At 38.6% G+C, this 25190-nt stretch overlaps 1 protein-coding gene across 1 annotated transcript in view; it reads left to right on the forward strand.

Moving 5' to 3' along the window:
• GMDS (GDP-mannose 4,6-dehydratase) overlaps nt 1-25190 on the forward strand; it is a 547433-nt gene that overhangs the window by 253467 nt on the left and 268776 nt on the right. The window contains exon 7 of the mRNA XM_030552293.1: nt 14213-14340. Within this exon, the coding sequence (XP_030408153.1) occupies nt 14213-14340 (128 nt within the window). The remainder of the gene's footprint in view (nt 1-14212; nt 14341-25190) is intronic.

The following is a 25190-nucleotide window of genomic DNA, read 5'->3' on the forward strand; positions in this document are numbered from 1 at the left end:
AGGTGTGAAAACACTACTCCCCTGACTGAGATACTCTCCTGACTCAGTCCCCATGAGACACAGCTATGCTGATGGAAGAATGCTTCTGTCAACGGCGGTAACTTTGTTCTAGAAGGTGGCGTTCCTACGCCAATGGAAAAATCCCTTCCATTGATGTAGGCTGCGCCTATATTACAGGGCAATGCCGGCAAAGCTACACTGACATAGCTATGCGGGTACAGTCTCTGTGGTGTAGACGTAGGCTTAGGCTTTGATCCTGCAAAGAATTACACAGGTACTTCGCTGATTTCATTGAGATTACCCATTGGCTTGGTCCTACCAGGCATTAAAGCACTCAGGCCTGATCCCAGTAAAGTGTTTAAGCACAGGAGCAGTCCTATTGAAATTAATGGGCTTGTTCATGTGTTTAAAGTTAACTATAAATTTAATAAGAATAAGCCCTAAAACCTCAATCCTGCAATGAAGCCAGCTAGCACAGACTGCATTGCCCATGCATAAGCCCATTAACTTCATTGGAATGAAAATTATCTACACTAGCAGATCCAATTGCAAGATTGATGTTATAAAGGCAAGTCAGAGAACAGGTGATGTGGGAGATGAGATAAAATGTATAAACTAAGCAAACATGATAAAAATAGGCACATGACTAGTTACACAGCCATGCTGGTACAAAACCAGCAAGGAGTCCGGTGGCCCCTTCAGATGCATCTGAAGAAGTGAGGTTTTTTACCCATGAAAGCTTATGCCCAAATAAACCTGTTAGTTTTTAAGGTGCCACCGGACTCCTTATTGTTTTTGTGGATACAGACTAACACGGCTACCCCCAGAATAGTCTCTTTCTGTTTAACTCAGCCTGCTCCATTGCTTACAAATATTTTTAATCATAGTCTTTTTTATTTATATCCTTTCTGTCTTTAAATTTGCATTTCACCCGGCCTATAAGACAGGAGTGTGTGTGTGTGCACGCACACATGCATGCATACATACATTTATGTCAAAAAAAATTTGCTATGGGTGTAAATTCTTCCTTCTTTTATTTTAAATATATCTCCCTTTTATTTAAACCTTGGAAATCCATATTTTTGACTGCAGCATTACCCCTTTCCCACTCCATAACCTCTGGTTCCATCCCCATGCCCATCATCCTAATTTCTCTCCTAAAATTGAGGACAATAAGCATCATGTACTTTGGGGAGGGGAAATGTTGATATCCCAGGCCAATGGGATGTGTGAAGGTCAGTGGTTGTTCCCCATGGAGGGGATGGGGAAGAGGGGCTGTCAAGCCATGCCCCTTCCCAACTCTGGAACCGCTTCTGTTTTTAGAGGGTAGAGACATTTTGAAGTTCCCTTTTGGGAGAAGGGAAGTTCCTGGTGCTCATGTGGCTCCGTAGAGTGAGGAACTGGGTTTGGTTGTCCAATGCTGCCTCCTGTGTAATACCATAGAGCTCACATGCCTACTAGCCCTGACCTGTGAGGAAAAAGTGGGGAACAGATTGTCATAACATTTCTTCCCAGATCTGGACCTTAGCATCCAAAATATGAGTGTTAGCATGAAAACCTCCAAGCTTAGTTACCAGCTTGGCCCTGGTGTTGCTGCCAGCAGCTAGGAATTATACAGTGCCTAGCTCACTGTGGTCTCCCCAAAACCTTCCCTGGGGGACCCCCAGACTCAGATGCCTTGAGTCTTACAACAAAGGGAAATAACTCCCTCCCCTTGTTTCCTTGTTACTTCCTCCCAGGCTCCCCTCCTTGGACAACCCTAGGAGATTCCCTGCTTCCAGTCCTGGAAACACAAGTACCAAGAGATCTAATCTCTCTTCCCCCTCACCCAGAGGGTATGCAAAGTCAGGCTTAGTAAATCTAACACAAAGAGATTTTCCCCCTGACTTCTTCCTCCCACCAATTCCCTGGTGAGCTGCAGACTCAATTCCCTGGAGTCCCCACTAAAGAAAAACTCCAACAGGTCTTAAAAAGAAAGCTTTATATAAAAAGAATGAAAAGGGACATAAAAGGGTCTCTGTATCAAGGTGACAATATACAGGGTCAATTGCTTAAAGGAAAAAAATGAATAAACAGCCTTATCCAAAAAGAATACAATTTAAAACATTCCAGCAACTACACACATGTAAATACAAAAGAAAACAATATAAACCTATTGTCTTACTATCCTTGTACTTACAACTTGGAAACAGAAGATTAGAAAGCCAGGAGATAGAAAGATCACTCTCAGAGCCGAGAAAAGAACAGACCAAGAACAAAGGATTCACATCCAAAACTTCCCTCCACCCAGATTTGAAAAAGTCTTGTTTCCTGATTGGTCCTCTGGTCAGGTGTTTGGTTCCCTGTGTTAACCCTTTATGACACAGATGAACTTCTCTGTGCTTGGAGGACTGCACCCTAGTGGAAGCAGCAAGGATGCAGCAGGTTGGGAGCAGCTGGAGGGACATAAACTCACCACTAGCCATGGAGTTGCCATGCAAAAAGATAACACAGAACTGAACCATATTACCTTTTCTCTGCCCCCTCTTCCTACCCAAGAATGGTTCCTCAAGCAGCTGTAGCCAGAAGATGCCCTTGTGTCTGAGTTCTAATAGAAGCAAATTGCCAAAGACCAAAGGACTGCCATTGTCCCCAAAGCTAGTGCACGGTCCTTTCCTCCTGTGGACTGGAACCTGTAGCTCATTATGCAGGGAGGACTGATGCCTCGTGGAGGGATTTCGGAAAAAATTCAAGAGAATTTTCCAAAGAAGGGAGTGGTGAAGGCTATGATTATTTTCATTGATAGGTTTTCATGAAACACTCCAGCTGCTTAAATGTGAATTGAAAATAGGTGTAAGAAAGGTGAAGAATCCGTGTGGGATGCAAGCAACATATGAATCAAGAAACTCATAAATAAATACAGAGCCAAACTCGTAATAGATGTTTTCCATATCATAATAATTGCCACAGTGTTTACTCACAGGCACAAAATACTTAGATGCTCTCCTTAATCTTTAATTATTATTGCCCTCTGAGCTTGACCTCTCTTGAAGTGTTTTATAAACAATTTAAAGAATAAATGAAGTATTAGAAACAGTTATTATAGGGGAAGCAAAGTTATTTGCTTTCCTTGGGTGAAAAGATATCATTTATAAAGGCCTGATTACACTCATCTGTTTTCTGGGTAGCCGGTAAGTTTACTTTACCACGGCAAGAGAGAATAACAGACAAATTGTGTCATGGGAGCCAAGTAAGATATTGTAGCAGTAGGAAATCCAATTGCCTTGTTTTACAGCCATTTGTCTTGTCCACAGTCTCTGTCGAATGACAGTTTGGATCAAAAGCCTTTAAAGGGTTTTCCTGCTTCACAGTAATGAGAACAACAGAGACTTTTATATTGTAGGAGGTTCTTACTGGGCCTTTCCTGCTTTAACATGGCTACCTGCCAGTGCATTTTTTATTAAAAGCTGCTTCGCATAATAAATTATACGAAGTGGCTCTGCATGGCTGCTTGACTGTCACTAAGGTTATGAGTCAAAAAAGGGGGCTGTTAGGGAAGGTCCTATTCAAAGAAGCTTAACTAAGAAAGCTGTCAAAAAGAACAATAACAGCCAGCTTTGTATTTCAAACCTATTTTTGTAATGATGCATGTCTATACCAAAAATAAAACACTGCAGAATGTGGGATTTCTATATTTTTTTTTACTTAATAATTTTAACAAATGGGCCAGTCTCTCCTTTTGTTTACACTGGTACAAACCAGGAGTGACTCCATTGTAATAGATGGGATACACGGGTGTAAAACCCACATACCTAAGTCAGTATCAGGGCTGTTGTTTCTAATTCTAGTAAAGAGGAGCGATTTCCAGGAGGGAAAGGCCTAAGCATTTTAGAAGTCCCCATGTGATGCTGAGGGCCTTGCAATATTCTCACCTCCACTTTGTGTTCTTGCAGGCAAAGAGGAAATAAGACTAAATGGGGCCAGGAATCATCAAAACAACAGGGCCTGTTGGCTCCAAAGCAGCTGGGGTTATGGGGGAGATGTCTGCTCCTCCTCTCTCATGTAGCTTTTTCTGTCTTCCTTCCTAACTCCCAGCCAAACAGACAGAGTGGAGCAACAGGGAAGGGGAAAGAATGGCAGTAGCTGCCTGTTAAGAGCAGCAGCACTCCCAGTGATCTTTAGTGATTGGAATAGCACATAGTCACACCAAACACTCACCAAACACAGGTCTGAAGCTCCTTTGGCAGCATGTCCCACTGTAGCGTGTTTGACTGTTCCCCAGAACAGAGATAAGGGAGAGTCACAGCCGTTTTCATAATCAGTGCTTGACTGCTGTACCTTCACTTCCTACTACTGCTGGTTGACATAAGCGAAGGTGAGGGTGGCAATGTAATGGCATATCATTACTTTTAGGAAGATGTATAATATAATTTGTTTTTCCAGTTCTAACACAGTTGTTAAATAGTGCTAAATTTTTACATTCATCTGTTTGGAATGTACAGTGTACTCTGTATGTAAACATGCTGTGCAGTACCCCTGAAAGTGTTAAGAACTAAGTATGAGACAAAGTGTGGGTCAGAAACTCAAAACAGAAGGACACAAGGAAAATGATACTGTAGGGACTTTAAAATGATCTTTCCTGAATCAGAATTTCTGGGAGCAGATTCTCCGACCATTTTGTTTAGAATTGGAGGTGCCTGTGAACAGAGGTATATTTGACTCTGGCACAAGGGAGGTCCCTTGTCATGAGATGATATATAAGGGTTATGCATGTAAGTTCCAAGCTCTCATACTTCCATACTGTGCAACATTTCAGAGCCTGGAGAAGAACAGAGTGTAGCTGTTTTACAATAACAGCTGTGGATTTTCTCTATTTATCTCCATTCAGTTGGATGGCTATTAAGTCCTTTTTGTTTATTCTTTAATAAACCCTGGGTCTTCTCTGGACTTGTCTGTCCTTTAACTCCAAATCAGGTGCAACTGTAAATAATATCTGAAAGAAAATGTATTCAATGATGGGCAGAGTGAACTTTTATTAAAGAATCACTGATGAATAATTGCCAAAAGATGGTAGCTACAGTATCCCCAACAAATGCACATTATGAATGGTCCTCTTTTAAGCCTGAAATTCCTTTAAACTTGCCTGTTGGGTTTTGAGTACCTGCAGTTAACTAGTGTTGCTTTTGGCAGGGCTTGGTGAGCAAACGAGGCATAATCTCTCTGATCTCAGTAGTCTGGTCAGTCAGCCATGACATTCTCAGTGTCTTTTCTTTCTACACCCTGTCTGAACAGAGCCATAGCCCAGGCAGCTCTCAGTGGGGTTGCCAAAGATTACCACGTGCAGAGGAGCAGTAGATAGCAGGAGAGTGGAAAATATTCAGCCTCCAAGGGTTAGGTTCATGTGGGGTTCAGGGTTAAATTTGAATGATTTTTCTCCCCCTCCAAACTGCCCACTGAGAACATTTGACTCTTTACTGCAACTTGGAAGCCCTGTAAAATGCAGGAGTCTTGTTTAGGGAGTGGAGTTAGTTCTAGATTAGAACTGCAATAAATTGTTTATATGCTCAGTGAGCACAAAAGTTGTTGCTTTTTCTTTAATCCTAATTCAGTAGTGTCTATAAGAGAATGTAAATGTAAAATACATGAAAAGAACATTTAAGGGGGCAAAGTCAAGCACTCAAAAGTTAGGAAATTAAGGTTGCCTGAGCAACCTGAGTTCAGCCCACTTGTGTGTATGTATTATTATATAATCTTTAATTACACAATAATATACTATTTTTCAACAGGACCCATCTCTCATTTAGTGCAGAGGATGGTGCTCAGTATTTTTGTTTTATCCTTGTTGTGTGGCCTCAGGCCTTATTTACTGAACAGTATTCAAACCCTGCTCTGAAAACAGGATTATTAATTTCTTCATGGACTTTTTCCATGCTGTTCATCACTGTAGTATCTGAGTGCATCACAGATGTTAATGAATTTATTTTCACAACACCTCTGTAAGATGATGGGGTATTATCTCCATTTTACAGATGGGAAAATGAGACCCAGAGAATAAATTTGAAAGTGTACACTAGTTGTGGATGCCCAATTTTAGATACCTGGGACCTGATTTTTCAGAGTACTAGGCATTATATAGCACTTTATATGCTCAAAGCACAGCTCTCATTGACTTCAGTTGGAGCTGTGAGTGCTCAGCCCTTCTACAGATCAGACCCCAGCGTCTGAAGTCCAGCACCCAGAAAAAGAGGAACACACAACCAGTGAAAATTTTGTCTAACCCAGCATCACATAGGAACTCTGTGGCAGAGGCAGAGAGAAATGCTGCTCTGGAGAACTGGGTTCTAACTATTTTAACCAAATTCGCCTTGCTCTTCCTGCAATCCCCTGCCACCTTCACTATGTACCTTCTAGCTTCTTAACAAAATAAATCAAGGGTTCTGCAGACAATAGCTTCCTTCACTACACAACCCTGATTCATCGACAAAGCAAGTCCATCCTGTGCACTGATGAGACATGGGTCCTGTGGGAAAATATAGTTTGCAATTAAAGACTAGACCTGCTCTGGGGATATATCGTAAAAGTATATCATAATACATATAAACAAAGGGGCTGGATTAAGGTTAATTCTGGCACTTCCTAATTATTGCATGCTTAACTTTGCACGCTTACTAATGTTGTTAATATAATATCTATATAGATATATATATACACACATATATAATATTTTAATTAAAAATTATTTAAGGATCTGTCTTACTAGGACAAAGCCAAACTATGCATTTCCTGGATAATTTTCTGTCCTTATTTCACCCCATTGTGCTTAAGTTTTATAGTGGTCTCAAAACAGTGGGTGATCTTGACTGCCTCGTCTGTCCCTGCAGGATATGTAGCCTGACTTAAATGAGAAAGATCACAAAAACAGGATAATGCTGTAGTTCTGGAGTCCACAAGGAAAGAAGCTTTCTGAAGAATACTGACTATACAGCAGTAGTTAGGCACAACAGTTTGAATTATGGACCAAATGGAAATTTCCCTCAGATGCTTTTTCTTTGGCATTTGATCAAATTCTTTTTATTTTTGTTCAACTGGTTTGTATTCTTTCTCACTTTCTTATTCAAAGTTATAATGTCAATGGAACTTTTTTATATCAGTTGTGTAACTCATTCACTTTGACCTAATGGGCCAGATTCTCTGCTGATATAAATTGACAGCAGTGGCTCCAATTTATGTCTGCAGAGAACTGGGTCCTGTACATTTATCAAGTCACATTTAAAAGGACATTCGTACACAAGCTCATATACAATAAGTGCAGCAAGACATGTTTCCAGTTACATCATAGTAGTTCAACAGGTCATTTGAACCTGATATAATTTCAGAGGAAATTTTACAGTACTGTAGAAACTCCCGCTGAAAAAAAAGTACTTTTCAATAAAATGCTACAGTTTTAATCTGTGTTAAAACATTCATCCAAGTCAGTGGTTTTCAACCTTTTTTCACTTGTGACCTCCTAAAAATTTTTGAGTGGATGTGCGGAGCCCTTTGGAAATCTTAGATATAGTCTGCAGCCCTCAAGAGTCCACAGACCCCCAGCTGAAAACTGCTGTTCTGAGGAACAAGGACAGGTTATACACAGTGTTCGTTCATTTTCTGCTTTAAAATGAAGACAATAGCTGTAGTTACCAACCAATACTGAGAATTAAGGTTCTAAGTGGTTAAACCAATTTTTAGCTAGAGCCTGACAAAAGCACTGGAAACCAGCATACATTTTTAACTGCTCTGTCACTGAAAAATCTTTTTCATTGAATTTGATTTTGAGGACAACTTGTATACTGAATGTGATAGTTCTAAACAATTTAAAACACATGCACTAAATTCTTGGGACTAACAATGTTGCTTTGCACATATCTTTTAGGCCAGTAACTTAAATGATCATTAATTGACAGCGTATGGGCCAGGTGGGAATGGAGTTGCAGGGCGTCTCACCCAATGCTGTTTCAATGCCCTTCACAGGTCCCAGGGACAGACATGGTGCATTGCATTTGAGGAAGCTCAGGGATTTCTCCCCCACATTGCTCTCTTAAGAAGGAGGTGGGATCATGCTTTTACTCCACACCAGTCCACAGAATCAAAAAGACAGTCCAGCCTACTTGTTCATCCTGGATGCTGGGACCTCAAAAGGGACAATCTGTACTTATGCAGCTGATGGCAGCTTCATACCACCCTCAGTGCAGGGCAGTGCCTAAATGACAGCCCTTTGGATGGGAGAGTGCACATGGGTGCGGTTCTTCTTCAGAGTCTCAGAAGGGCTGGTATGCTGTTCTTCTGCACTGGTCCTGGATCCTCCACGATCCCTTTCTTACCCTGTGACAGTGCCATTCTTATGAAGGCATCCTGCCATGGCCTCTCTTGCCTGCAGCTTCTCCGAGAACCACATAAACAGAGGGTTGTCCATGAAAACTGCAATGCAGGTTCCAAACTATAATACTAAGCTTTAAGGCTTCCCAGGCATGTTGTGAGCTCAGGGACACCTCTACCAAGGAACTCTACAGAGCCAATAGCACTATTAGATCCCAACAAAAAAAGGTCCAAATGACAAAGCTCAGGAAAGCAAGAGGGTGACTTTAATCAAACCTGCCTATGATCTCCTAAAAGTCTGTATCAGAGTAAAGGAAGGGGCAAAGTTGCAAGCAGATTATCCTGCTCAAACCAGTTCATTCAACTCTCACTTTTGTTTTTATAAGGAAGTCGTAAATGGGTGAAATACATATCAGTGTGATTGTTTTTAAAGCTAATTTTCTACCACTATTTCCTATGATTAGTGAATTAAAACCTTCCTTTTCCCCCCGATATGTTTTAAGTAAGTTATGCATATGTAAGGCGATCCAAGTACTGATGGTTGGCATTGAATTGCATAGGCAGAGAGGTATGGGAAATTCGTACAAAATCTGATTGCACAGGCTAGTGTCGTTACACTAAATCCCGACCCCACAGAAACTGATATCAAACCTTCTTTCCCTTTATTTTTTTTAGTAGGTTACATTTAACACCAGACCGTACTGTATTTGCAGGGGGGGGGGATTTGTTTGCTGCTGCCTGATTGCATACTTTCAGTTCCAAATGAAGTGTACAGTTGACTAGTCAGTTCGTAACGCTGGTGTTTGTAACTTTGAGGTTCTGACTGCACTTCTGAACTTTTGTTGCCTGAAGGGCCGGATTCAGCAAAGCATGTGCTTAACTTTAGTAGTTTAAATGTGATTAAGCAATGTATGAGGCTACTCATCATATACCTGCAGTTAAGCATGAGAGTGTTTTGTTGAGTCATGGCCTAACTTAGCTGTTTGCTTCAACATCAATAATATCATTTTAAAGAATAATTAAGGTTTAAAAAAGTGTTTGATCAACTCACCTGTAGAACATGAAATGAAGTTTATTTTAAAAAATCAGTAGTTTGATGGAGAAGGGTGAGCCTGCAATAAGAGAAACACTGCTCTGTTTATCTAAGTGCTGTTAACAGCATACAATAAACTTGGAACAGAAGTAACACTTTTACATTTTAATAATGAAAACAATGTTCCATTTTTTTTTCTTCTAAAAGAATTCTTTGATGTCTGCCATGTCCCTGTCCAGGACATATTTTCTGAGAGAAGAAAATATTGCAATTAGTGAAGAAAAATTATATAGAGAGCATGTACTGAAATAACGTTTTTGTTGCCAGTGATGATTATTATATAGAGAACATGTACTGAAATAACATTTTTGTTGCCAGTGATGATTATTGGTGTATTTCTGTGTCCTTTTAATAAATCTGTATGCTAGGATTTAACTTTTGTGCCCATCACAGAATACTGTAAATCCTACCTTTGGAAAATATAATAGTTCTGTATTTATTACAAACAGTTCTTCAGATTGTTTGCTGATTAGATGCAACTTTTCACAGTGATTTACACAGCACTGCTATTCTGTAGGGACAGAAAATATTCTGTCATTGTTTTACTTGGAGTTAGATCCTTTGGTCATTTTGAATGCAAAACAGGCTTTAAATACAGCTTAACTCTTAGAAAACTGAGACAAATATCCATGTCTGTTGTGAACTGAGGGAGGGTCACAACTGGGAGGAGGGATATAAATGGGAGGAACTTTTTTTTCCTTAAAAATTCTCACCAGTGCTACCATCAAAGCTTGTGCTCTGTCTATACTTATGCTCTTACTGTTTCTCTTACCAGTGAGGCAGCTCTGGTAATAGCAATGGTGAGAAATTTTAGGGGGGAAAAGCTAATACAGATAAAACCTTAGAGAGTCCTGAAGACCTCCTAAGGAAGAAAGAAGCTACTAACCATTTCTGTGCCACAGCCCTTATTTTATTTTTAGCTATGTAAAGATATCTGTAGAGCTACATATAAATCTATAGATAGAATCACTCCTAAGCAGCAAGACATAATGTCTGTCAAGTTTCAGACCAAAGCAAATTTAAGTAGCCAAATTATAAACCCTAGAAATAAGGCTTTATAGTGGAATTGCTGTCATAACGTTAACTGCTGTGTATGGCTGTAGTGAGCGTCAGTTTAAGTTCTAGTTTTGATGTGCAGTTAACGGCTTGAGCTCAATCATGATGTATAGTAGGATATTTTAAGATATTACATTTGAAGAGAATTGATATTTAAACATTATCTCTGACCACGTCATTTTAATGCCTCTGAAACATCATTCAGTCCTTGGTACATAATCGCATGAAAAAATTCATGATCACATTTCTCAAAATGAACAGTAGCTTAGGTTTCATTAACTGCTTTATGTGATATTTAGAGTAAGAGAACTGAACTGTTTCTGCTGAACATTTAGCAGAATAGTCTTGTATAATAGCATTTCTGATTTTTTTTTAATCTTGATCCTCTTTAATCCTTCATTTCTGCCTTTGGGGGTATATTCTGTTTGTGTTTAGAATAAATTTTTTAACATAATTCTTTCTGTAGCAAGAAAAGTAGTAAATACTTTTTGTCTTGCTGAACCTAATCACTAATGATTGATTTTAGTGGTTGCCAGTGAAACGTCTCCCATTTCCCAGGTAGTATTGATTGTACTTGAATACTATTGTAACTTGATTGCTCAGAACAATTTTTCCCCAGAACATTTGTTTTTTTATGTTCCCTCAGGAGATGATAATTCCAAAACTGAAGCTGTCATTCTTTAGCCGCCTAGTTCAACACAGTAAAGCTTGCTGCAATACAGATGATGATTATTACTCTCACTGCTGATACAGAGAATGGGAATGTGGTGCTGAAAGCTGCTAGTTTAACTCCTTTGCAGTTTGAAACCTAAGACTGGATACTTTAACTCTGTCCTTGGAAAAAGACTTTAGTGCTGAAAGTGCCTCTTGTGTTCATGGAGGAAGTATAACTTACTTTCAATGCAAAATGTTAAACCTTAAAGTAGTGCTTAATAGTTCTGGCTAGTAGTTAAAATAAATTCCACTTTTTCAAATAACAAGAATCCATGTGATGATCTCAAAGCACTTTACTACCATTAAATAAGACGCAGAATACACTGGGTGAAATCCTGGCCCCATCCACGCTGGTGGGAGTTTTGCCATCAACATTAGTGAAGTGAAATTTGTTAGTCTCTAAGGTATTCCTCATTCTTTTTATTAGTGAATCACCTATACTAATTTTGCAGATAACAAGCCAATGCACAGAGGAGTTAGAATACATAGCTTTTTCAAGCCTGCAATAATATTCCAAACTTATCAGAGGACTTGTTCCTGCAATGAGCTACATATAGGTGTTTGTCTGCATGGAGCTTATAACAGTGTTGGGCCTAACAGCAGCAGAATTAGACCCAAAGTGTCCTAATCAGGATTCCTTGCTTTTGGGAGGGAGGGATAGCTCAGTGGTTTGAGCATTGGCCTGCTAAACCCAGGGTTGTGAGTTCAATTCTTGAGGGGGCCATTTGGGGAACTGAGGTAAAAATCTGAAGATTGGTCCTGCTTTGAGCAGGGGATTGGACTAGATGACCTCCTGAGGTCCCTTCCAACCCTAATATTCTATGATTTTCTAGACCACAGTCTCTTCCATTATCCCACATTGCCATCAAAAGGAAGGAAGTTTCATTTTCTGTAATTCCATGTGCTTAGATTTAGTTTCTGAATTTTTTAATTGCAGCTAATGTGTAACATTTCAATTTATTAACAAATTTTAATTATAGTGAATTGTTCTGTTGATTATTACTGATTGTATCATTGTGATGCACCCAGAACAGCAATCCTAAAACTCAAGGAAATAGAAGCAAGATCCCATGTAGGTGGTTATCAAAACATGTAATAACCGTGAACCAGTTAGTCAACAACAGTGTGAACAAAACATGAGTCCATATGGCAGGTGCTGAGTAACTGCACACACCCAGCACTATGTGTGTGTACACACACGCACGCACGCACACACAAACTGGAACACTGAGTTCAGGGAGCAGGAAACGAGCATGAACAGGAAGTAATAAGCAAGAAGGCAGCACTCACACATCAGTCATCACATTGACTTTTCAAATATATGTATTAAAAAATATCACTTCAGGACTAGATTTTTCCAAAGTGCATTTGCACTTGGGTGCATTGCCCAAACCTTCCAATGTGCATGCATGCCCACGCTCATTTGCTTATGTACGTAAGCATGTTTGTGTTCATACATCAGAGTTTGCGCACGAACAGGTGGGGGCACATATTTTGTGTGCACATTCTTTTGAAAATCTGAGCCTGTGTCAAACTGTGCAGTGGTCTATTACATGTATGAGTCGCTTTTCCAGAGAATATAAAAACTGTAATCACAGAAGTTTCCCTAAAATTTTAAAATAACCAGTAAACCAGAATGTCATTTAGTCTTCAACATTTGACAAACAAAAGCAAAATATCTCTGAATCCTTTTGATAAATCTGATCTGAGGGACTTTAATTTTTCAATTCTTGTGATGCTCATGATACAGAAGAAATAATCCCATTTTTTACTTTGTGGGACAGTCAAACAGCACACAAGCAGTATCTATGGTTTTCTTATTTTGTGTGACAGAAGGTTTTAGTTTGGAATATGCAATATATATCAAGCAGTAAGTCCAAAGAAAGATCGTTTCTAAGACAAACTATAGAAAATGTACAGGTAGATCTCATAAGAGCTGTTTTGTATCATGAATATGTCTAGTTCTAGACACACTGATTTCCTTCCAATCTTTTAGTTATGAGCAACCAATAATCACTTTAGAAAGAGAAATGATTATGCTCACAGTATTAATGCTGCTGTTTCACTTTGAATAAAGTAGCCCATGCCACTAGTTAGTCATATTCTTTGGCACAGTAAATGCCATGTCATTTTAATTCTAGTAGTGCATTAGGGTACTAATATCATTGAGCTTGTTTAGCCTGATTCTCAGTCCCCAGTACTGGTTCAGTTAACTTCCTTTTTTGGAGCAAACAGTTGATCAGTGTTTTTTTATTAGTATAGAAGTCATAGTCTTAGTATTAAGGTATCTAAAGAACTATGTTGTGATGAAAAGATATGAGAAGCCAAATGTAATTTGAAACAACTCTACAAGGAGAAGGCACAGGTATGCGAATTTTGCAGTCAAATATGTAGAACCAAGCTATTTGTGGTATGGTATAGCTGTGTGCAATTCCCAAATGGTAGAGTTTATCACTGTGTCAATATCTTACTCAAATGTGGAGATAGAGAATCCCAAATTAGTTAATGAATTTATTCTTCCTTTCTAGTTAACCAGTAAAACCTTTTGAAGGAAGTTTAAATTTTGAAGGGTCTCACCAGCAGCTTTACTAAGAGACAAAAAGTATATATTTGTATGTGTGTGGTTTGTTTTTGTTTTTTTAAATATGAGGATGGTCTTAGATGCCTGTCTTCCATTCTTTATGTAACCTTTTGCATTTTGTGTTTAGAAACTGACATTCCAATTGATTTTCATTGGCCTTCTGCCTGAGTTGAATACTGAGGCAGCAAATTAGGAATGCTTCAGAAGTCCCACAAACAAAGACGTTTGCTGTGCAACTGGAGATAATGTGACACTTATATTTCGAGCTTCTTAGCTTACTCAAATGATAAATGATGGCATGGTTTAGGTAATGTGTGTGTAGGGGGGTGGTTACAGACTGAAAGAAGTTGCTGTGAGCTGAGCTTTGGGATTCGACTAGAAGACAGTTATCCATCATGTGACTATGCTGATAATATCTTTTATCTCTCTTTCAGGGGCTAACTTTGTAACTCGAAAAATTAGCCGATCAGTAGCTAAGATTCACCTCGGACAGATGGAATATTTCAGTTTGGGCAATCTGGATGCTAAAAGAGACTGGGGCCATGCCAAAGACTACGTTGAGGTAGGTTATTGGCCGTGTGCCCTTTTTGAAACAGTGCCATTGATCTGTTTAATGCAATAACTTCAGTGAAAATGCATAAGGGGTATCTCAGGAATTTTTACCCACAGAGGCCTGTTAACTTAGTGTTGCTCTCAGTTTCAGACTAGGGAGTTCAGTACATAGTGGTCTACCCCAGCCATGACCTGAACAGAAAAATAAATCTTCAGGTTTACATTCCTTTACTGAATTCCTCTGGGAGGGGTCTATAAACTGGAACTATTTTAAAGAGTTTTTCTCCAATTGTTTCTGCAAACTTTTATGTCCAACATTAAGATCATAGCAAGATGCAGTGAAATGTGACTTTAAAGACCTCACTGCAGGCTGGCGGCCTTTTACTGTGACAGGGCAAAAACACCATTAATGCTGACGATCAAAGGTCTGGTTGGTTCTGCTTCAGAATTAAGCTTCACATTAATATTATATGTCAAGAACTGTGTCACGTAAGTGTCTATAGCTATTTACTTTATTTCCGATGTTTTTTGTTAGTCAAAATTGTTTAATTCTATTCTATGCATATACTTTTCTTTTTTAAAAAAATCTGCATTGTATTAAAAGAGACATGAATGACCACGTCAGAAATATTGTTGTTTTCCCAGGAGAACGTTATCCCCATTTTGCCTTTCAAAGATTTCCTGTGGTCATTTGGCTATTTATGGCTTTTAATAATTTCTCTCTGGAAAACCAGAGCTGGCTTCCATATTCATTGCTGTGATTCAAAAAGAGGATTATTGTTTGTGTTTCTTAAATTACCAAGTTAATACCAAAATAGCACCCTTAATTCTTTGGTTTTTAATTAATTTTTGAGCTCTTTGACCTTGACTTAAGCAATTAAAAGAAGCCACCGGTAAGACTAAAATAGATTCTAATTTAAATATTGTCTTGTGAGGAAATCATGGTATCTTACCAGTCCTCTTGATGATGACGATAAAAATGGGAAAAAATATTATATCTGCATCCAAGCCATTACCTCAGGTGAGTGAAGAAGTAGAATTTGGCCAACTGGGCTGTAAAGTTGGGCCCCAGTTCTGCAGTGCATATGCCTGCTAGGAGTCCTTGATGTTGGTATGATATTTCATGGTAGTAAGGGTCCACCTGCTTGGATATCATTTTCTGGGACCTTAGCATGGTTAATTAACCCAGGAAATCTTCCTGGTGTATTTTCCAGATATAATTTAAAATAATTTTTGTACACAACATTTTATAGCAGGTGGAAAATTATTAACAATTTTCTCAGCTCTGTTATTTATAAGTAAAACATAACCTTCCACAATTAACAAGCTTTTCAGTTTTAAAAATAAAAATGGCATAAAACAGAAATTAGCATCAGAACATTAAAATAGTTATTAAAGTAAAATATCCAAAGAAAATACATAAATTGAGTTTCAGTATGAGTATTCAGGACTGAATTCCACTCTCTTCTATGCTGGTATAAATCCAGAGGAATTCTATTGTACTCAGTAGGCCAAATCCTGGTCCTGCTGAAATCAGTAGCAAGACTCTTTGTGTTTAATGGAGAAAGGTTGGATGCAGTGACTCAGTGGTTTCACTAAGGGCACAGGTTGATCTACATTCATCAGATTCTACCTAGGATGACCTGTGTGCAAACCTTAAAAAAAAACAACAAAAAAAAGCCTCATCTTATTCAGCAAAACCACCCGATAGAAAGTTCTCAGCTGGAGTCTCCATCAAGGACACACGGTGGTAATGTAAGCAGCATTCCAGATCTTTCATTCATATGTTTTTGGGGCTTTTCCAGAATCTTCTGGAAAGAATTTCTCACTAGGATAGAGTTCATCTTGAGTATCTCATTAGCGGGATCCCTTTGCCTAATGGGAGACTTATTAGTTCTTCTCTAAATATATTTAAAATGTGGTTACTTCCATTCTTATAATGTCTAAAAAAGAAAATAACTTTAAAATAGAAATAAACTATTCCAGCCTTTATTGGACTAGGTTGGACTTAGATGTTTAACATCATTAGAATAAATATGCTGTATAATGTTAGATAGAATGATCATATTTATAAGCATTTTGTGAGATTCCTTAAATGTACAATTGAATACATTCAGATCGATAGTATCCTCTCTCTATTTAATTTTAAATCCCATTGATGCTAATATGAGTAACATATGCCTCTGGGTAGACCCCATGCTGTCTTTTCTTTCTCTTTACTACTTGATTGGGAATAATAATAATAAAGCTATAAATACATTCATACTTGTTTTATAAAATATTATGGGTTAAATCCTGGTCCCACTTCAATGGGGACAGATTTCATCCTATATTTACTGGTGTGGGTATTGGTATGAAGTGTTGTCTAGTAATCAGAGGCTAGGACTAGGAGTCAGGACTCTTGAGTTCTAATTGCAGGTATGCTACTGATCTTACATTATGATCTTGTGTAAGTTACTTCCCAATTCAGTGAAGTATTTAAGCACATGTCTAAATTGAAACATGTAGCTGTCCCATTGAGGTGGGACTACTCACATGCTTAAAAAATAGGCACAAAGTGAAATACCTTGTCGAATCAGAGCTTAACTAATAGACATTTTAAAAAAAGGTTTAAAAAACCTAATGTTGTGGGGAGGGGTATTTGTTTATAATTTCACCAGTATTGGTTAGTACTTAAATTCCACCTGCAGTGATTGCAAGTCAGAAATTGGAGCATTGTGCTATGGATGAAAACCTGAAAATGTAATTTGTTCAAAACAAGAGTGTAACTCCTTCATCTAGAGCAAACATAAAGTAAGCAAAGAGTGAAAAGTAAATGTGATTTTTTTTAAATGTCAGTTTTCAACTAAAATATTAGTGATCGATACAAAATGTTTTTAAAACATCTGATTTTTAACTTGTAATTGACCCTTTTAATTACAATGAAGTTAATATCTGTCTGAATGTAAATTGGTGGGAGGAGTTTCCGATTATTTTACGAATAGCAATCAGTACCACCAAGTGGGGGAAGGAGGGGAAGTAATATGTCAGCACTGTTGATGTATGAATCTTCTGTGTGCTGTTTTGTTTTGCGAGGTTAATTTATACCTTTTATTTTGTGCAGAACGTTACAATAAACCATCTGCTAGATATTTTCAAACACTAGTACAATAGTAAGCACTTAACAGTCTATGACTCATTCCTATACCATGTGAAAAACACAAGGCATCATACAAATTTCCTCTCACCGCCACCCCAAGAGAGTCTTAATTTAAATCAATTCAGGTTCTCACAATCACTTAACTTAGAGCGCTGAGAAAGTACCCATCAATCCATTGCTAATTTTTTATTTCCCAGCCGCCAAATACTATTAACGCTAAAATCATGAAGGGATATATGCAAGTGAAACCTTAAAGAAGTCTCATTGTATGGGAAGTGAGAGACATGTTTATTTGTAAAGTTGCAATAGGATATTCTGCAAATAGAACACAACCTCACTGTAAAGCTGCCCCAGAGAGAAAGTGAGTTTGTCTTTTCCAAGAAGTTCTACAATGGAGCTTTCGCCTTCTCTCTTACAACCCCTTTAGCATAGTGTTCTGGGGCTGGGCAGTGCAGCACAAAGTTAAATGTTGTGCAGGCAGGAGAGGTGCAGAAAAGGAAATCGAACAGAGCTAACTACCCAACTCCACTGTCACCGACCTAGTTGCATTCCTCTAGTTGGACACTCTATAGACTTCTATGAATGGATCCAAATGCTGAATCGCACATACCCTTTACTTCCAGGGTCTGGGCAGAGTTTAGCTATGGTTCCTGGCTTTGGGTCTCTAGGCATGTACTCTAGATGTAGACCTCATGTCTGACACTCATTTTGGCAATGGGGACTCCATTTGCTTGGGCTCTGAAACTAGCGCTATGCCTCCTCAGCACTCGTATGTTTTCCCCAGAATCCGATCAAAGACTTACAATTTACCTCTTCACAGGGGCGTGTGATAGTGAAAGTAAACAGATTTTGCAAAGGATTCTGTAACACCATTGCTCTATCCTTAGGTAGCATGAGAAATACACAGTCCAATATAAAATAATAATCACACTTATACGCATTGCTCTGCATCAGGTTCACTCTGGAGAGTTCCTTGAATTGGGCAGTGTCTTCTGGACTGTCCAGGATCCTTTCCCTGCAACATATGACTTCTCTTTAGAATGTGGACTCTTTCTTGCTCCACTAGCTTTTTCTGACCTTTGCTGGTCCCTCAGTTAAACCAGGCCCCCACGGCTACTAAAACATGCCCATTTCTTCTCCTCTCCTGCCCAAATCTTCCTGTCCCTTGAAAAGCCTTCATTCTTTGTTCCTCCTGTGGAACCTTTTTTAAACCCCAGCACCGTCTCTTTGCCCTGCTTGGGTATTTCCCATTCTCTCTGCTTCCCTATCCCTGTTAACAAGGAGAGACTAGCTTCAGCCAAGCTCCGCTGCATAGCCATTGTTCGGTCCCCACTGCAGTTGTAGCCATTGTTCCTGGTCTGGGAGGTATGCTCTTCATCCCCTGTCAGCAAACAATGAATTCCACATCCAAGTGGAGGCATTCCCTGATGCAACAATTTTATAACAACTTCATAACATCGACCGTAATTCAGAAGTTTTACATATAGATTTCACAAATTACCATCACATCCTAATGCTGTCTGCCCCTACAGCTCCGCATCAACACCCCAGCTACTGAGCTGTATATAGGCATAATAATACTTTCGTGCTTCAGAGGGGCATTGTACAGACAAATGTGTTCATGTTTATGAAATGCTTAGATACAAAATTGGTGATTGCAATAGAAAGCCTAGAAATAAATATTAGACAAAAGTCACATTTCAAACCAGAGTAAAGTTTTAATGACCTGTAATTTACAACCTGTTTAGATTTCTACAGTGTCTGCAAACATGAAGAACCATTCTCCTTTGCCTTCTGTATAAATCCGTCAATGTTTGGGGGCAGGGAAGATGCTAATATTGGCTACAGTCAACAAAGCATTTAGGTATAAGATTATTCAGATGCATATAACTAAGTTTCTGAATTGGGGGCAGCTTTATGCTGGAAGCTGGTTGCTACATTTTTATATTGGTTTTAGTAAAACAATAGAAAAAGTAAAACAAAACCAGAACATTTCATAAACATGCAATAGGAATAGATTACAGCTGGTCCACAGTACCATCAGACATACTAAGAAACCATGTAAATAGAACCATCAGAGCTTAGTAATGTGATATTGATGATTGTGATTTAAAGTCAATGGGAAATACACTTGGTCATTTGTCAAAGTTACTTTTTTTAGTCCATTTAAAGTATTTTAAAATAGCAAAATCTAGGTATTCATACTAAGGTGTCTTTTTTCACAGCAATGGTGTTAATTGGACTTTTGTGCATGGTTCCTCTATATGCCATTCTATCCACTAGAATGTATTCTTAGTGTAGACAGCTGCCTCCTAGTATGGTTGTGAAGGGGAATCTCTCCCCTTTTCCCCTTGGGTATATATATTTAAACAATATAGAAATATCTTACTTTTAGTTTTTCTTGTATTTTGTGCACAGTATTGTCTTGTAAAAGACTCCCTAGCACTACTTTCACTGCAGGAAGTAATATAGTAAAATTGAACTTTCGTCCAACCAAACTGTTGGCCAAGACGCCGCTGATTCTGCATCGTTGCTTTCAAGGAATGTTAATGATCCGAGTTGTCTTCTATGGTACATTTTGCCACAATCTGCTTTTCTCAGCATTCTTTTTTGTGACAAATCCTGCAGTCCTTACTCAGGCATAGCAAAAGTCAGTGGGTGTTTCACCAGAGTAAGGACTGCAGGAATTGTTCTTAAGTAATAAAGGGAATGTCAATTATATCTACCTGTAGAATATGATATATGAGATCCGTCACCAGCTGACACACGTCTTCTGTCATGAAGGGGTATTCTACCGTCTTCTGTTGTTTGCTCCAATTTTAAATGATTCTTTTCCCTTCTACACTCTTACTTAAATTCTTGCTTTCCTCCTCCTCGTAGTCAGATCACTTGAAACAACTGTTATGGACAGAAGTTAAAGGGCCATTCTTAATTTCCAGGTGTTGGGATTTCTATTTGTTGAACAAGAGGATAAATATTGTTGACCCTTCCAAGTATTCAAGAGTATTTATATATATGACGTCTGTAACTTTGTTTTCTGTCAGCTCTCTTGAGCCAGGATATTTGATTGCTCTATTAAATCAATTTGATCTTGAAATCAGATCCTGTCTGCCCTGATTGATGTGATGATCCACTGAACTGATTATCTTATCATTGCCATTTAGATGCAGTAATTGTGAGACTAGGGCTTACATGAAACTTCAGGAGAAAGGTTTGATAGATTGTGGTCTTTTGTCTGGAATAGATACTGCACATTCATAAAATTCTTGATGCGTGCTTGCTGGAGAAATATCTTGTTTACATGTGCATGTACTAGTGGCCATACCCCTTTTGACTTAGTTTCTCTCTCACAGTTTAAAGACCTGTTGGCCTTAGTAAAATGTAGATGTGAGCCTCACCCTGAAGCATTTTTATTTTAAAAAATAACAATTTCCAAAGAAAATACATGTTTGTTTATGTTAGAATATCCCTTTGTTCCCCCGTTCAAATATTTGAAATACCTTGGAACTAACAAAGAGATGTTGCATCCAAGTTTAAGGAATTCATATAGGTCCTTTCAGATGGTGTTTATTCACATGGTGAATAAAATATAACCATCCAAATTATGACTAAAGTGACATGGCAGTAATAATAGTTATCATATTAAAGAAACTGTAAATCCCAACATACTCTATCCATTGAAACTGAGATTACTGACCTTCTACTCAAATGCAGCCACCTCTTGGCAGAAACTTGGCTTCTTTTCAGCTGTGCAACAGCTTCATTGTACAACAGTTCGAAGAGGAATTGAAGAAGAATGCCTTCTACAGTTAATGTATATAGAAAAATAGGTCGATGGAAAGCAGTTACACAGCTTGGACACCTGAGTTAATACCATTGCACTTTAAATGCTGTGAGATCGCTGTAATGATCACAAGACTTGCCATGCTGAGTCAGACCTAAGGTCAATCTAGCCCAATATCCTGTCTCCAAAAATGGCCAATACCAGAGCTTCAAGGGGAACATGAGAACAGGGCAGTTTTGGAGAAGTACACCTGTCTTCCCCTCCTGGCTTCTAATAGTCAGAGATTTAGGGTTGTCCTGAGCATGGGATTATGTCCCTGACCACCTTGGCTATCATCCATTGCTGGACCTAATTCTTTTTTGAACCCAGTTGTACTCTTGGCTATCACAACATCCCATGGCAATGACTCCCACAGGTTAATTGCATTGTGTGAAAAAGTATTTCTTCTTGTTTCTTTTAAACCTGATGCCTATTAATGTCATTGGGTAATCCCTGGTTTCACATCATTCATGATTTTATAGATCTCTATCACATCCCTACTTAATCATCTCTTTTCTAAGATGAACAGTCCTAGTCTTTATAGTCTCTCCTCGTATGGAAGCTGTTCCGTATCCTTGATCATCTCTGTTGCCCTTCTCTGAATGTTTGCCAGTTCCATTATAGCCTTTTCGAGATGGGGCGACGTGAACTCAAAACACTATTCAAGGTGCGGCCTCCCCATGGATTAATATAATGGTGTTATGTTTTCTGTCTTATTTTCAGTTCCTTTCCTAATAGTTTCCAACACTGTTATAGCCTTTTTGACTGCTGCTGCATACTCAGATGAAGTTTTCAGAGGACTATGCACTGTGACTCCAAAATCTCTTTCTTGCATAGTAACAGCTAATGGACCCCAGTACCAATCCTTGGGGGACCCTGCTATTTACCTCTTTCCATTACGAAAACTGACCATTTATTCTACCCTTGATTTTCTATCTTTTAACCAGTTACTGATCCTTGAGGGGACCTTCCCTCTTATCCCATGACTTTGTTTCCTTAAGAGCCTTTGGTGAGGACCTTCAAAGGCTTTCTGAAAATCCAAGTACAGTATATTCCCTGGATCACCCTGACCTACCTGCTTGTTGACACCCTCAAAGAATTCTAATAGATTTGTGAGGCATGATTTCCATTTACAAAAGCCTTGTTGACTCTTCCCCAACATATCATTTTCATCTGTGTCTGATAATTCTGTACTTTACTATAGTTTCAACCAGTTTGCCTGGTAGTGAAGTTAGGCTAACCTACGTGTAATTGCCAGGATCATCACTGGAGCCCTTTTTAAATATCTTCATTACATTAGCTACCTTCCAGTTATCTGGTGTAGAGACTTGTTTCAGCAATAGGTTACATACTACAGTCAATAATTCTGCAGTTTCATATTTGAGTTCTTTCAGCACTCTTGGGTGAACACTATCTGGCCCTGGTGACTTCATACTGTTTAATTTGTCAATTTGTTCTAAAAGCCCTTCTGTTGACACATCAGTGTGGGACAGGTGGTCAAGAGCTTAGTTTTACATTTCATCTGAACTAAGTGACCTCCTGTGTGTGTTTGTTGACTAAAGAGTGCCACTTAAACAATCATAGAAATTTATTGCTGGAAGGGACCTCAGGACACCTTATCCAGACCCCTACACGTATAGAACAGAATAGAGCAGTGGGGAAATAGACTATAGGCTTATTGTGATTTTTTTGGTTATTAACTCCTGGGAGGTGCTCAGATACTACAATGATGGGTACTTTTATAATAGCCTAGATAGACTGATTGATCTCAACTATTGTCTAGGGAGGAGTTCTTCTGAGATTTTTCCGACACAGTGAGGAAGCATCAGTCCAATTTAAAGTAGTAATGCTTTGTGACCGTAGTAATCCTGTCCAGAATACTCTTAGACTTTCTACAGGCTTTTTAACCAACTGAGCTCCAAAAAAATCAAGCACATCACACTATTCTGTGCTTTTGTTTCATGATTTGTAGCTTTAGGTTTTTTATTGTGGGGACATTAGTTTAGTCATGATCAAATAATACTGACAACATCAAAATTGGAGGGACAGGATGCCTAGAGGACAGAACCAAATTGCAAAGTGACTCAGAAAAATAAGAACAATGAGGGGATATTTGGGTCTAATAAATGCAAAGCTGCACAGCTAGGGAGTAGAAATGAACGGTAGAGATGGGGGGATGTAACTAAGCAATCACATGCCATCTCATTACAAAGTGTTTTGTTTTCCATCTTGGTACCTTAATTATATCTTAATGTTACTTTTTCTTGTGACCTAGCACGATAGTTGTTGCAGGGAAGGTGTGGAATCAAGGTTGGAAGAGGTTAGTGTCTTAAGAAGTGGTTCACTTACATTTGAGAATCACTTGAATGGACTGTCCACTTTAACACCTGATAATTAGAGATGCACTTGAAAGGAAAAGTAACTTAGAAAAGTTCTCCATACAGAATTCTCGCTCTTCTAATCTTGACATCATCATTCACCACCACATTTGTTTCCATTGCATCTTTGAGCCATGTAAATAAACAGTTGGCTAACTGTGCTAGAGCCCAGTTTGTTCTTGCAGAAGGTTAATTTGCCATCTTTCATGTTAATTGCAAGACAAAACCTCAGACACACATAAGCACTTCTGCTGCCCACCAAATGGAAAGTAGATCTTCCCTCCATCAATGATGTAGTTTGTTTTCTTTTTAAAAGTGAGAAAAGAAAAACTAATTTCCAAATCTTTCATCTTTTTTTTTTAAGTTATGGTGGGTGACTCCATAATTAAAAACCCAATCCCATTAAAAACAAGAAAAAGGAAAGGAAAAACGAGAAATGTTTGTTTAGAAGAAAACATGCGTGGAGGCCCAGTGGTACAGTAAAATCCAAATGTGTTCTAAGACATGTCCTCAACTTTATTAACAGAAGAATCAATGTACTTGATTATTTGTATTCCCGTTATGTTTAAATTTAATTTCTCCTCTTAACATGTTGTTGTTAATTTCTTAATTAAAAAGGCTGCCCTTTCCAGCTCCCTCTTCTGATCCCCAAACTGGGTAAGAGTGAAACCTCTATTTCAACCAGGAGAGAGCAATATATCAGTACATCCACCATCTGAAATAGCTTGGTTGCTTTAATTGTATGAAGCACATTAAGAATTCTGAGAAATCAAATCCTACATTTAGGATTATGGGGCATGTCACATAGCCACCAATCTGTCCTTCCCAAACCCTCTCTTTGGACCATATTCAGTTCTGGAACATAGGTAGGTGCAAGTCCCTATTTATGTCCATAGGCGTTGTGCTTACTTTCACTATAGCTATAGCTGGACTTCTGTGTCTGAGTGTGCCTCTAAGTGCTCTACCTGCTTGCTGTAAATTGAGCAAATAGTCAAATGTTTTACTTTCATGCCATCCCACTCCCTTTCTGAAAACATAGGTTGGGTTTTGTTGATATTTTGGGTACACCTGTTTTCATTATTTCAACATATACTATAATATAATATCATAATGTTTGATTAGTTTGAGAAATTATATAGCCCTAGTTGGTAACCCAAATTTGGTGGGACGGGGAAGAAGAAACCACTCTTAAGGATCTGTCTGCAGAAGTATGTTCACAGCTCCCATTTCAATCAATAGGAGCTGTACATTCATCTAAGGACAGAATGTGGCATTTAATATTTAGTTTAGGAAGACCATGGACCAGGAATATACTGCTCCAGGTTTTAGTTATCTGCTGCAGTCTTTCTGAAGCTCAGTCCCAAACCTTTGCTTAGAGAGACTGTTTTTAATACAGAATGTTGAACATTGGACTGACAAGTGCTCACCTTTCAGTTATATTGGATCATCCAGTTCTGATAAGAACATAAGAATGGCCATAATGGGTCAAACCAAAGGTCCATCAAGCCCAGTATCCTGTC

Source organism: Gopherus evgoodei, chromosome 2, assembly GCF_007399415.2.
Source record: "Gopherus evgoodei ecotype Sinaloan lineage chromosome 2, rGopEvg1_v1.p, whole genome shotgun sequence".
Taxonomy (NCBI): Eukaryota; Metazoa; Chordata; order Testudines; family Testudinidae; genus Gopherus; species Gopherus evgoodei.